The 13836-nt window shown below is 40.6% G+C and overlaps 1 protein-coding gene across 6 annotated transcripts in view; it reads right to left on the reverse strand.

Moving 5' to 3' along the window:
* The window catches only part of MAP3K4 (mitogen-activated protein kinase kinase kinase 4), a 115609-nt gene that overhangs the window by 28914 nt on the left and 72859 nt on the right, over positions 1-13836 (reverse strand). For all 6 annotated transcript variants that reach the window (XM_068550720.1, XM_068550717.1, XM_068550719.1 and 3 more), the window contains 5 exons: positions 12281-12427; positions 6463-6620; positions 2939-3055; positions 1374-1473; positions 1185-1268 (listed from right to left, as the gene is read on the reverse strand). In XM_068550720.1, the coding sequence (XP_068406821.1) occupies positions 1185-1268; positions 1374-1473; positions 2939-3055; positions 6463-6620; positions 12281-12427 (606 nt within the window). The remainder of the gene's footprint in view (positions 1-1184; positions 1269-1373; positions 1474-2938; positions 3056-6462; positions 6621-12280; positions 12428-13836) is intronic.

Below are 13836 nucleotides of genomic sequence, written 5' to 3' on the forward strand. Positions count from 1 at the left end.
TACAGGGCATCCTCCAATTTCTTTATTGTCAACAACAAAGAGAACACTCATCAGGGGAAGAATGTCAGCCTGAAACAACCTGAGTGAATGCCACTTTGCAGTGCGGTTTTTAGGCAAAGCTGTCCCCACAGAGCAATGCACTGCAGTGGGCACTGGTGGCTAGGGTCTTCAGCACCAGGAGCGGAATCCCAGGGGAGTATGCCGGCACGATGTCTTTGAAACAGAAAGTCACCTGACTCAGTGAAAGGCAAAAAATGTTAATACAGATCCACTAATTATTCTTGACAGGGGCACCGTAAAAAGCCTTTTAAAGATCACTTTAACAAGGGGTACACATGTGATTACGTTGTGCAAGTCACACATAAACACATGTGGGATAAAACTTCCAGTGACATCATACACAGATTCTAAAAGTACTAAGCTCAAACAGCTTAAATGGGAGCAAAGATGGTGACTCAAAAAGTGGGTCTAGGGCTTCCCTGGTGGCGCAGTGGTTGAGAATCCGCCTGCCAATGCGGGGGACACGGGTTCAAGCCCTGGTCTGGGAAGATCCCACATGCCGCAGAGCAACTGGGCCCGTGAGCCACAACTACTGAGCCTGCGCGTCTGGAGCCTGTGCTCCGCAACAAGAGAGGCCGTGATAGTGAGAGGCCCGCGCACTGCGATGAAGAGTGGCCCCCGCTTGCCGCAGCTAGAGAAAGCCCTCGCACAGAAACAAAGACCCAACACAGCCATAAATAAATAAATAAATAAATAAATAAAAATTAAAGAAAAAAAAAAAAGTGGGTCTAGTGATGGCCAGGACACTGACATCAAAGATTCATGTGGAAAGTTTGAATTGTTTCAGGAAATGTGAGGGTGAGAAAACAATTACTTAAAAGCAACACATTACTTTATAGACATTATTTTAAATATATATGTGTAACTAATTTGATAAATTATATTGTATGAGTAAATGTTTGGGGTTTTTCTTCTGCATTCTTAAAACAAGTTAGTTAAGTCAAGTATGAAAAACTTTGTTTTTCTAATTGTTGCATTGGGAAATTATGGGACAGTCTTAAAACTGGGGTCCACATATGGCCTGCAAAGCCTAAAATATTTACTATCTAGACCTTTAAGAAAAAGTTTGCCTGTTTAGAGTAAAGTAAGAAAGGTAAAATAATTATGCCACCTTAAATACATACCTTAACGTACTGTTTTGATTTCAGGACATCCAGAAGGTCTCTAACTGGGGCTGAAAGTATGAACTCTGCAGCTATTTCCAGGTCCTAGGATCACAGTTACAAAGAAACTTCTTTAGGGTTAGCTTTTTAAAAAATAAGATAAAAGAAAAATAAGAAAAAAATAATAATTAATCAGGATTGTTAACTCACCTTTCTCAGCATTTTAGCAAATCCAAGTGCTTTGGAGGCTCTTTCTCTAGCCTCGTGAAAGAGCTCCTTCAGTGCTCGACTGATCTCTATAACAGATCTCCTGCCAAGTTGATTGAAATCCAGTTAGAATACATTACGGTATGCCAAGAAATACACAACAATACAGATGAAGCAAATTCCAAATCACGTTAATGAAGACCGAAGATTTTAGAAGCAAGCAATTATTGGGAATGGATTCATAATATTCAAAAGCTTGCTCCCTACAGCTTTCTAGAAAGTACTTGTATTTTTTAAATAAGTAAGGCACACTTAATAACCTCCAAATAAGAGTATGCTCAACCTTCTAAAGACTTCATTAAGATAATTCTCGGAGTGTGAAATAAGTTCTTGACTCCCAGCTCATAATCTAACTAAAAAGGAATATATATATAATAGTAGTGAACCAGTAAACGTTTAACAACCTGCTCCCCCAAAAATATTGTCTTGTGTGGTGTTTGCCAATTTTCATGGTGTGAATACTCCCATCACAGCTGTTTTCAATCCACCAACAGGACATCACTGAGCTATAACTTGGGAAGAGATGTGCACAAGGCACGTGGCCTCTCTGGAGCCAGGACAAGTCAGCCCCACAAATCACTGCACATGAACCCACGTCTAGATCCATCCCTAGTAAACAACCAGAGCATTATCAGAGCCATTCTCCAGTTCACCATCTTAATTCTTGAATTCTCACATTTTGAATCTTCCATGTTAGCGTTCAAAACTGCAAGACCTTCTACAAACTAATTCACCCCATTTCTCAGCTATTAGGTATTTTCCCAGGTGAGAGCCTATGTGGTCACTTCTTTCTCTAATCCTGGCATAAAGACATCCCAGTGTTCTGAAACCCAAAAATGCGTTTTTTATCAAATTTTGGAAAGTGAGAGAAAACATCTCTAGAGAAGTTAGTTCTGCCTGAGCACTTCCTAATGTTGACTCATAGGATATTGCTGATAATTGGCCACTAAATAGCTATATGAGTATTACATATGCCACAAAAACAGCACTTTAACGTGGTTCATCCTCAATGCCATCTGCACAGAATTGGAGGAAATGCAGTAGATGTGCAAGCCGTGGTTTCAGGTACTCAAGCTTAAAGTTCAACAGAAGGGATAAGCTTAGTATAAAAACAATAAAAATGTACCAAATATCAATTAGATGTATTCATGGACTGCTACAGAGTCTTTAAAGGACAGAAACAATTATTTAATTAAAGACATTCCAGAACATGTGAATGAATTCTACCCTACTCATTTTTAGTCAACTTAAACAACATTTTCTCTAAGGACACTCTTTTTATTAGGTTAAATAAAAATCACCTTCAAAGACAATTTGACATAAAACCATAACTAAGAGATCATATAAAAAGACAATACAGTAGTAAGAAATAAATCCCTTTATGTCTACTACCCAAATTCTTCAAGTCTAACATGATTTGGTTTCAACAAGGCTCATTTCAGGCTCATTACCAAGACTAAAACTACATGAAATAAAAAATGGGAGAGGAAAGAAAATGCAACTTCAACCTTATTTCATCTGAAGCACTACTATCATCAGCACTGGTCCAAAATTCTGCACAGCTCTCCTGTAAGCCAAATTCTAGAAAACTTCCTGTAGATTTCAGCAGCATTCCTGCAATGTCACTAAGGGAACAAAAACAACAAAAGTAAACCAGAGAAGAAAAACTGTCCTCACTCATTCTAATTTTTGAATGAGAAACTCAAAGACTCAGCTATTATTTTAATAGTCTAAAAATCAATGACAGTGAGAATTTTCTTTTAATATAAAATCATGATTAATGTGAAAAAAGAAGAAATCTCTATTATGGAATGTATGTACCTTTGTTCTACGGCCAGTTTTTCATTATAAACCTTAAAATCTTAAATTACATTCACAGTAGCTATGTAATTATCACACAAATGTTATTTTCATCTTAAACAAATGTTCAAAATGGTATAAAATGGCCTCAAACATATATCTACAACAAAATATTTTTTAAAAGCTTAAAGAACTAAATGATGGCGTAAGAAATAAAGTGAATTCCTTAAATGCAATTGTTTTTAAAAACTTCCCTCACAGTTAGCTTTCATAGTCAATAAACATGAGCTACTCTAATCAGCTGATGCTTCTCATCAAGTATACAATCTAAATACTAGGGTTAAAATGCAAACCCAATCGTATAAAATAAATCTAAACGAGTTTAGTAAAAATTCAACGGCAGCTTACTGGTTTCTATGATGAAAAGGAGCTTATAACCTAGTAAAACAGAGCAGGTAAGTCTACAACCAACATCGGATGGGGCAGAAGGTAACTGCTAGGGGAGCTGTCTGAGGAGCGAGATGAAACCCAGCCAAAGGTATGAGTTCAATGGGCCCTGCAGGCAATGCAGAACTGTAGCAACTACAACAGTGGGAAGAGTGGCTCTGACAGGAAGAGAATGGAGGAGGGGGAAGGAAAGTCCAGGAAGAACAATAAATATGATCAAAGGGCATGACGATGTGTTAAGCAAGACGCATGTTTGTGAAAAGAAACTGTCAACCTGGAAAGAGCAGAGGAGGGGGGGATAAGACCAGGAAGGTAACCGGGCCATGCTGTGGAAGGCCCTGGATGTCATGGAACTGTGTGATCTTCCTTTGGTAGGCAAAGAGGGTGGGCTTTAAAAATAACCGAGTGGGAAAATGTCCTGATTGGAAACATGCTTTTAAGAGCAGTAGTATACAAGGATATTCAGGATCAATTTATTCAACAAATATTCAGTAGCTGTTATGGTGTAAGCAGTACAGAACAAAACAGATAAAATCCCTCCAGTGAATGGAGAAAAATAAATAAATAAAATTTAAAAATATATATACAGTATTTCAGATACTGATAAGTTCTATGGAGAGAAGTAAAATAGGGAAGAAAGCTAAGGTGTACTTGCAGGTAGGAATTTCAACTTTTAATATGCAGAAGGTAACACTTGGCCAAAGACCTACAGGAAGTGGGGAAATGAGTCATGGAAATAACTGGTGAAGAGCAGTCCAAGTAGAGGGACCAGCAAGTGCAAAGAGCCTGAGGCCAGAGCAGGCCCAGCCTGTGAAAAACAGGAAGGAATCTCCTGTGGCTGCAGAGTAAGCACAGGAGAACCCAGGAGATGAGGACAAAGACTGAATGAAAAGTCAGACTGTACCAGGCCTTATGGGCCATTGTTTAGGCATTCTCACTTTTATCTGAGTAAGGAGGAGAGCCACTGGCATATTTGGAGCAGAGGTAAAAATGGCCTGATGTACATTTTAACAAGATCACTGAGAATAAACCGTAGAAGATGAAGGGCAGAAGCAGAGAAACTACTTAAGAGAGCTACTACAGCAATACAAGTAAGAAATAACAGGCTGGGAAGAGGGGAAATAGGCAGCGGTGAGCAGAGGTCAGATTCTGGATGTATTCTGAAGGGACAGCCACATGGAATTAGAGGTGGTGTGTGAGAGAAAGAAAGGAGTCAGAGTTAATGCCAAGACTGACCGAACCTGGGAGAAATAGTGTATGAAGCAGAATGTTGCACTAACACAACAAACGCCCAGAACTAGAACAGTGCAGGTGGACAGTCCCACAGCAGAGGCAATGAAAAAGCTCTGGAGCTTCTCAAAACACGAATATGAAGTTGAAGGCCAGAGACTGCACTGAACGGAACCTGAAGGACAAGCAAAAGATAAAAACAAAAAGACTGACAGGGTACAAAGTGAGGGTACAAAGAAATTATATAACAAGAATTGGTAGTGAAATGAAAGAGTAACCTTTTAAAAAAATTTCCTTAACAAAGCTTGACAGCCTGAGAACAGAAGATGCAAACAGAAGAAATTACAGGCAAAGCAGAACAATGGAAAATTAAGAGGGGGAGAGATGCTGAAAATGGTAGTGAATGCATTTTTTCATAAGGCTGACTATGAGAGCCAATCTGAATAGGAAAACAGGACAGACTGGGAACCTCGGCCTGAAGGACTGGATGAGTCCTGAGACAAGAGCAAGTTCACTGTTCACTCAAAATAAAGATAGAGGAAAACATAAAAAGAACTGGTGGTTAGGGAAGAAAAGTGAATACAACATCCTGAGATACTGAGCATGGAACAAAGACCATCAGGGTGAGGACAATGAGTTTCTGAAGCGAGAAGGAAACTCTGTAAAAGCTGAAGTCCTAAAGAGTGCACATAAAGGGAGGGGAAGGAAACATGAGCTGGGTGTAAAAGAACTCATAAAAAGGAAATGAAGAAATAAAATGGCTGATGGGGCAAGTGAGAGAAGGTAGCACCAAAGAACTGCAGCAGAGTTTAGAGCCAAGGAGAGGCCTGGTCCTCAGTCAGTCAGCAGGGGAGTGGCCCCCAGCAAACACCACACACCCCACATTCAACACTCAGGTGCCTGTACTCAAGAAGATACATTCATTTCCTAGAACAGACAGACCAGTGAGCACTCACCCCCTCCCTAATGCTTTTCCTTGGTTTACGTTTCAATTCTTTCACCATATGTAAATACCCAGTTTATAAAGAGATTCTGTGATTAGTATTACATTCCCAAAACAGTATCAGTGAAAATACGTACTTGTTAGGCTTTGGAAGTGCCCACCAAGACTGATACAAAAGGTCTCCAGGTCTACTCCACTTGTCAGAGGCCTTAAATTCTCCTCCTTTTGTATAACCAAGAGGGTGTACTCTAAGGCAGGATGTCTCAACTTCAAACTTGACATTTTGGGTGGATAATTTTTGTTTGGGGGGCTGTCCTGTGTCCTGTGCATTGTGGGATGTTTAGCAGCATCCCTGGCCTGTTCCCACTAGATGCCAGTAGCCCCTCCCAGTCAGTACAATCAGAACTGTTTCCAGACACTGCCACACGTCCCCAGGCGGCAAATCACCCCTGGCTGAGAACCACTGCTCTAAGGATAACAAAGCTTCGGCACACAAAAGATATGAATGATTGTCATTTTCATGTAACTAAACACTCAAACATGTAGAATAGAACTGGTGAGCAAGCCAGGAGTACAAGTGAGAAAGGAAGACAGGCGTATAAGGATTCCTACCAGAAAAGTTTTCCAGCCTGTGCTTCGCCTCCCCGGATGTAATGGATTATTTCTTTGGTGAAATTCCATTCTTCTTCTAACAGATTCTTTAAACTATGAGACGCTTGAGGTAATTGCTGTAGCATTTGGATCCAGCTTCTCATGTAATCAAAATATACCTTAAAATACAAAAATGTAAAAGGAGATATCTGAGAATAGAATTCAACAACCCACAACTTTCATCTCTGTTAACATGAAAGCTATAAATCAGAAGGGCGAGTGGAAGAGGGACCACTGAGGCATGAAGCTCTGAGAGAAGCGAGATTCTGCATCACTGTTAACTGATGTCTAAACAGCATTTTTCTTTAATTGTGTAACTCAACTCCTCAGCAATTTAACACATTATTCACAATTGCTGCAAGTTACTAAGAAAATAACTACAATATTTGCACTGTATAGAAAAGTACGATCAAGTTAAAAAAAATCAAAATAGCATACAGAAATTTTCATTATTAATATATTGTGAACAACATTCCTTTAAGAGGTTGGGACCTTTATTTCTTTAATTACTTACTTTAACTTTAGATGGTATCTTACGTGTTAAGAGGAGGAAATGAGCACACTTCTTCCCACTATACCTTCCCAACATTCAGATTTTCGTGATATAATTTTTCAAGGTTTATGACATATAGATTATGATCTATAACCAAAATACCCAATCTTTCTAAGGTGGGGTTTATGCCCACCACAAGTCCTCTACAACAGCTTTCCCAGTCCTCAATTCTTATCTTGATTTATCTGTTGCTTAGCAGGGTTTTACTATCAAGTGGATTTTCTCAAGACAGGTTAACAATTGTTATATTATGAAACATCACTGTTTGTGGATTCTTTTACTGAAAGGATAACTTGACTGGGTATAAAATATTTAAGTTACACATTCTCTCCCTCAGAACCTTGAAGACATTACTCCACTACCTTCTAACGCAATGTGTCCTGTTAGTATAAAGAAAACTGATGCCAGACTAATCACCACTCTCCCTGCTCCCTGAAGGTGGCTTCCTTTCCCTGCTTAGATGTTTACAGGACTCTTTCTCTAGTCTTGGATTTCAATTATTTCACCAGGCTACATCTTAGGCTTCACTGAAATGAATATTTTCTGAGATCCAACAATAACTTTCAGTAGGCAAAAATCTGGGGTCTTTATTTCAAGAAAACTGCCTTCTCTTGTATCTTTGGATAATTCTGGGTCCTCCTCCATCCAGGCTGTGCAGCATGAATCTCCAGTCCTGGGTCCACTATGAATACAGCTGTGTGTGTGGAACCTGCAACTTACGGGTCTATGACCTTCTCATCCAAATGAAACAAGTCTTTTGTACAGCGGGCCCAGGACCTCCCTTTCCATTCCTGGAATGCTCCCTCACCTCCTTGGCTTCCCTGAAACCTGGCTGTCCTGAGAGCTGCACTTCTCCCTGGCAACCCTCTCAAGGGGCAACTATCTTACAGTATATCTCAAGGGCTGCAAACAGTCGGCATCCTCGTGCACCCCACTGCTACTTTCAAACCATCACTCTTACACAGTCTTACTTGAAAACAAAACAAAAGAAATACCCTACCCCTTTAAGATTGATGTCATCAGATATACCATCGACGCCCCCTCTGCACACCATCATCTACTGATTTTCAACTACCCGTCAGTCGTCATTCGACTCCAGGCTGTGGCTCAGTCTTCTCTCCATCCCAGGCTCAGCCACCAGCTGTGTGACTTAACATCAGGTGCACAACGCCCCGACACCATTTCAGTTCCGTTCCCCCATGGCCTCCAGTTCCAACCACCTTTTCTCCTCTCTGACAAGGTTTCGTTTCTGATCCTGCCAATACCAGAACTGCTCGAAGCCCAATTCAAACACACTGATGTTAACACCTCCTCTCCTCGCTCCAGTTTGTTTGCCCAACTCCCCCCTCTACACTGTTCTCTTCACTTTATCTGGAACTCCGGTCCACTGGTTCCTCTTCTTCCTCCAACTCACTCCTCTCTTCCTTGGGTCCCTGTCCTCCTTATTCAGCGCTCCTGTCAGTACGCGCATGTCCCTGCCACCGTCCTACACCCTGCCATGCCTGGAATGCTCACGCTGCCTTTTCTCACCTGCCTTTTCTCACCTGCCTGTCAAGACAAGCCCAGCTCCCTTCCCCATCCGCACGGTCCAGAAGCTGAGGGCCACGAGTCACACGGCAGGGGGGAGTCACTCCTACACAGTCACATTCACCAACCACACGGCACACATTTCTGGTAATACTGGTACCTCTGCTCAGCTCACTTTCCTTCTCTCTACAACCACAAGTTTGAAACGTCTCCATTTTCCTCAAACTGCCAAAACCCATCCTAACCCACTCTCAGCCGATGATCTCGTCTCTCTTCACAAAAAAACTTTAAGTCATTAGATATAAAAGCTCTCATCGTCGTGAAACAAATAACAGAAACCTACATGCTGTTACCTACCATCCTTCCCTTTTTCACAGTAGAGGAGCTGTGCTTCCTGCTAAGCCCAGCACTTGTGTTTTGAGACCCGTTTCCACGTGATACCCGAGGAACCTGACACCATCGGTCTTCTCCTTTCTCTTACATATATATATATATATATATATATATATAAGATTTTCTTTCATCTCTTTCCCTTAACAAAATCAACGCCGAAGGCTTTCCAATGGTCTCAGGTATCTTCGATTTTAAAAACTCTCACTGGACCTACCATCTTCACTATTCATCTTGCTGCACAAACTGGACAACCAGCAATCACTCTCGATACCTCCCCCATATCCAATCCATCCCTGAGTCCGGCCAACTTCGCTTCCTTCGTTTCTTTCGGATCCTTATGCTTTTTCCCAAATTTATGCTATTCCACTGTAATCCAGGGACTAGCGTGTGCACTTCTAGACTAGTCTCTGCCTAGTCTTCTCCCATTGACTCTGGATCCCCCCAGGCTGTTCCTCTAACCGCAGCCACAGTGGTCCCTTCCCAAGGCTTTCCTGGGAACCTTCGTTCCAAAGCTGCTTCCCTTATCCTGCATCATCACAGAGACTTTGCATCTGCTTCCTTCTCTGTCAGCAAAGTGTTCCTTTCAATCTCTCTCTCTCTTTTTTTTTTTTTAACTAAAAAGTAAAGTGGCTTTACAATATTTTTACAAATAATACCCAGAATGAACAAATGTTAATATTTGGTCATATTGGCTTTGGATATTTTTTTGATGAGAAATAATACATCACAAAGTTAATTTCTCCTTGGGTTCTTTCTTCACTTCTCTCTTTCCTCCCTCCTCAGAGGTAACAATTACGCATTTAGTATGTCCCCTTCTGGTTTATATGTTTTTTTAAATAATCTGTTATTACACAAATTACAAGATACAGTATTGTTTTGTGTAAGCTTTCAAATTATTACTACATAAATTGGATTATAATACACACAGCAACTTTCAGATAAATTCCAACTGCCCCTTCCTGAGAGACTTGTCTCACCGCCACATGAACTCAGATCTTACCGTGAGAGTGCAAAAAAGACCCGTGTCTCTCCTTTGCTGTTTTTCACCGTTGTAATGTTACGTCTGTACAATTATTTAATAGTCATTTTCCCCATCGTTCTTAAACTCCAAGAGGCAGTTTATGCTCCTTACTGAGCCTTCAGTACCAGGCACGATGCCTGCCTGGCACACAGCAGACACCCAATAATATCTCTAGAATGGAAAATTGAGTCTTTTCTGCTCCTTTGTCCTTTATTCTTCTATAGGAACACTAACTGTGCAAGTCTGAGCTCTCCCTTGTGTGTCTCCTACAACTATCACATCTTGTTCATCATTTTCATATTTTCACTCCTTTTAAGTTCTTTTTATGTGATTTCCTTCAATCTGTCTATCACATGTTCCTACATCACATATTATGTTTATTGTTTTAGTTATTTCTAAAGGCCAGGGCCAGGGAAATGAGCTAAGAAAGCTCACAGCTTCAATTTGGTTTTGCTGGCTCAAACAAATACTCACCAGTTACTTCCTTGGAAGTAACTGCATGCACAAGTTCCTCAGTTTTTCGAGTCAGAAGGCTGATGCAGCACAGAGTAAAGACCCCTCAGTCACAGATATCCTGCATCATAATTTGCTGATCACTGCTTCCCCTCGCCCTCTTAACCCATCTCTCACTCGGCGGTCTTCCCCGGCTTACAGGATAGGATACTGTCTGGCAGTATGTCCTCTACGGGGGCATGCCCTGCTGCCTCCTGACCATTCACACCCCAAGAGGCCACAGCTCTCACTCGCCGTGCACGGGCCCTCCGCATCTAAAGGAGGGCAGGCGGAGCAGTAAACGACGTGACTGCCTCTCCGAAGGCCACACTCTCCTTCCTTCCTGACAAAAACACTGACTTTGTTTGGGCTCCACCAGTTCGCAAAATATGCCCCTGCACTAATCCATCTAGCACGCTTTGGGGCACAATTTTAAAACTATTGATAATTTCTAGTTCTTCATCTGTGAACTTATGGAGATGAACTAAGGCAGATGATGCCTCACACAGAAAACTGGTAGCCAAAACTACCAAAATTGGAGTCAAAACTAAATCCTAAGCATTTCTAGCTCTAACTAGCTGAGAATTTTGGTACTTACTTCCCTTAACTGAGCCTTCTGACATCTCACAGGCACACCGAGGGCACTGGAGGTGGATGACCTGGAAGGCACAGCCTAATTCTCACCCTTCCTGCCTAATCTCACCCTTCCTGCCTCAGCGATTACATGGTAAAAGGTGTGGCATGCGCCTCTGTAAAGCCATCTAAGACAGTTTGGAAAGCAAAGCACATTTTGTCCTTTTAAACTTCTGGTTTAATCATCCACAGAGAGAAAAATTAATTTCCTTGCTGTTTTTTACCATAACTCTTCAATGATAAAGACTTTCCTGACATAAGCAATATATACAGTATTTCAAAATGTAGCCACATTTTACACATTCTGGTCTTTTATGTATTCTCCCAAACGATTAGGAAATCATTTCAGACTCAAAATTATTTCTCGTAAGATGCCAGATATAAGTCCCTCCCCAGCGACACTCTTCTTTCTCTCCTTCTACTACAGAGGCTGAAAAGCTAAATCTTTGCATTCCCAGCCTCCATTTCAGTGAAGAGGCCACACAAAGGTCTGGTCAGTAGGATGTAGGGGACATCTGTTGGGTGGGGCTTCCAGGAGAGCCTTCGCTGCTCTGCACTTAGCTGGCAAGGAGACTTTTCCCCTCTGCCTTTCTCTTTAGAAAGTGAGGGTGGTGTCTGGAGGTGCTACAGCCATCCTGAGGCAGGACACAATGAGATGTCAAGCAAGGGTGAAAGCATTCCAAAAACAATATGCCTACAAGCTTTGCTGTTTTCTATATTATTTCATTAACCTGCCACACTAAGTAATCGTCTGTGCATATACCCTAATGCCTCTAATCATGGATTTACTATATACTAACACTCTACCAAACCTTACAGAAGACAAAAGCACTTCAATCACAGCCCCTGGCTTGTGCAGCTTTCAGCCTAATTAGGGAAACCTGAGGACAGACAGGTGGTACATCGCTAAGTATGAAATAGTGTGGTTATAATTAGAACCCTGTAAGAGTTCAGAGAAGGTATAGATAGATGCACATGAAAGGTGAAAACTGTCAGACAAAACTCGAAAGTAAATCTTCAGTGGGCAGACAAGGAGGAGAGAAGACATTGTGAGCAGGAAGGAATAACAGCAGCAGAAGTACAGAGGCCAGAAGAGCACAGGCAAGCACGGCGTGTGCGAGAAGACACGCAAGTCAGACGTCTCTCCCCACTGTCCTGACCATCAGCATCTTGTGCAGATCCTCCTCGAAGGCGTCGATGTTGCAGTCGGTCTCCTCCAGGTGGTCCAGGACCTCGTGCAGCATGAACTGGTAGTACTGCTTCATCAGAAGGCCACCCTTCAGCACCTCCTTACACTCTCTCACCAGCTGCAAGACAACAGGCACAAGTTCTACCATTTCACACAATCTCACCAGATTATTTGTCGGTTTTCACACATTTTCCACGTAAATCCTCAAAAAGCTCAGGAAAAGAGAACCTTGCCTCTGAAAACCCTAAAATATTTTCCAGAGTCTTCGTCAGTTCATTTCACATAAATATCTCAGTAATCTCAACTGAATAATTAAAATAAATCAGTGAAGACAAAAGTATTTAACAGTATAGCATGAATACACAAAGAAAAATATACAGGCAGAAAACTGATTTGCTAAAATACATTGTTCTACACATAAATTTTTATAGAAAATAAATTCTACAGAAAAAGATCTATTTTTCTACTAGTTTACATTATAAGACAAGGGATACAAGAGAAAAATTTCCTCATGAGACTGGTCATTTTTAACCAAAAACATAATAAAGATTCAAATATACTTACATACCACAGAGCCTGGTGGCCTTTGTAATAATTTAGCAAAGTTTACCTACCGTGATTTGTGGCTTTTACCATCAAAACACTCAATCACAAAAACAAACAAACCTAAGATTAATCTGATAAAATTAAATGAAAGTCAAGGGGGGAAAAAATGAAAGAAAACAAAAGGATGAGTGAAACCGCCATGTGTAGGCCCAGGAGGTACTGTGAGAAGGGAGGGAAGGTGCAATGAGAGGACCTTTACTGTCCTTCCATCAATAACACGCTGGTCTCATGCCCTCAAATTCTAACCAGCAGGGACTGTGAAACAAGATCACAGTTGCACTAGTTTTAAGATACATTATCAAGACACAAAAGGAACCACGGTGCTGCTACAGGGAAAGTAAACTGGTACAAACTTTCTAGAATCTAAAAATGTATGACTCACTAGTTAATTTTTACGTTTTATACTCAAACAATAATCAGAGATGCGCACTAAAACTTACATACAAATATATTTATCACAATATTATTCAAAACAACAATGGGGATTAAATAAGTTATGATGCACTTATATGGTAGAACACTAATGCAGCCATTTAAAATCTTATTTCTGAAAAAAATTTAAGGATGAAAACTCATATTCTTTTCTTTCTTTTTTATTTTAAATTATATGTGCAGAAAGTATGTACATACAGAAAAATAAATGGATAGAAATACACCAAAATGTTACAGTGGTTATCTCTGAATGGCAGAATAATAGGATAACTTTCATTTTTGTCTATCATTTTCCGTACTTTTCAAATTTTCTAAAATGAACATGGATTGCTTTTACAACAAGATCCCCTTCAAAATGTTTTTAAAATAATTACCCACAGTAAGAGAGCAATGGCTAGAGTTAAATCCATTAAAAAGTGCTAACATAAATTTCTGTTAAAGATGTCACTTAGGTGCTTATAACTCAATCTGAATGCATTAAAGCCAAAA

Source organism: Eschrichtius robustus, chromosome 9 (assembly GCF_028021215.1).
Source record: "Eschrichtius robustus isolate mEscRob2 chromosome 9, mEscRob2.pri, whole genome shotgun sequence".
NCBI classification, from domain to species: Eukaryota; Metazoa; Chordata; class Mammalia; order Artiodactyla; family Eschrichtiidae; genus Eschrichtius; species Eschrichtius robustus.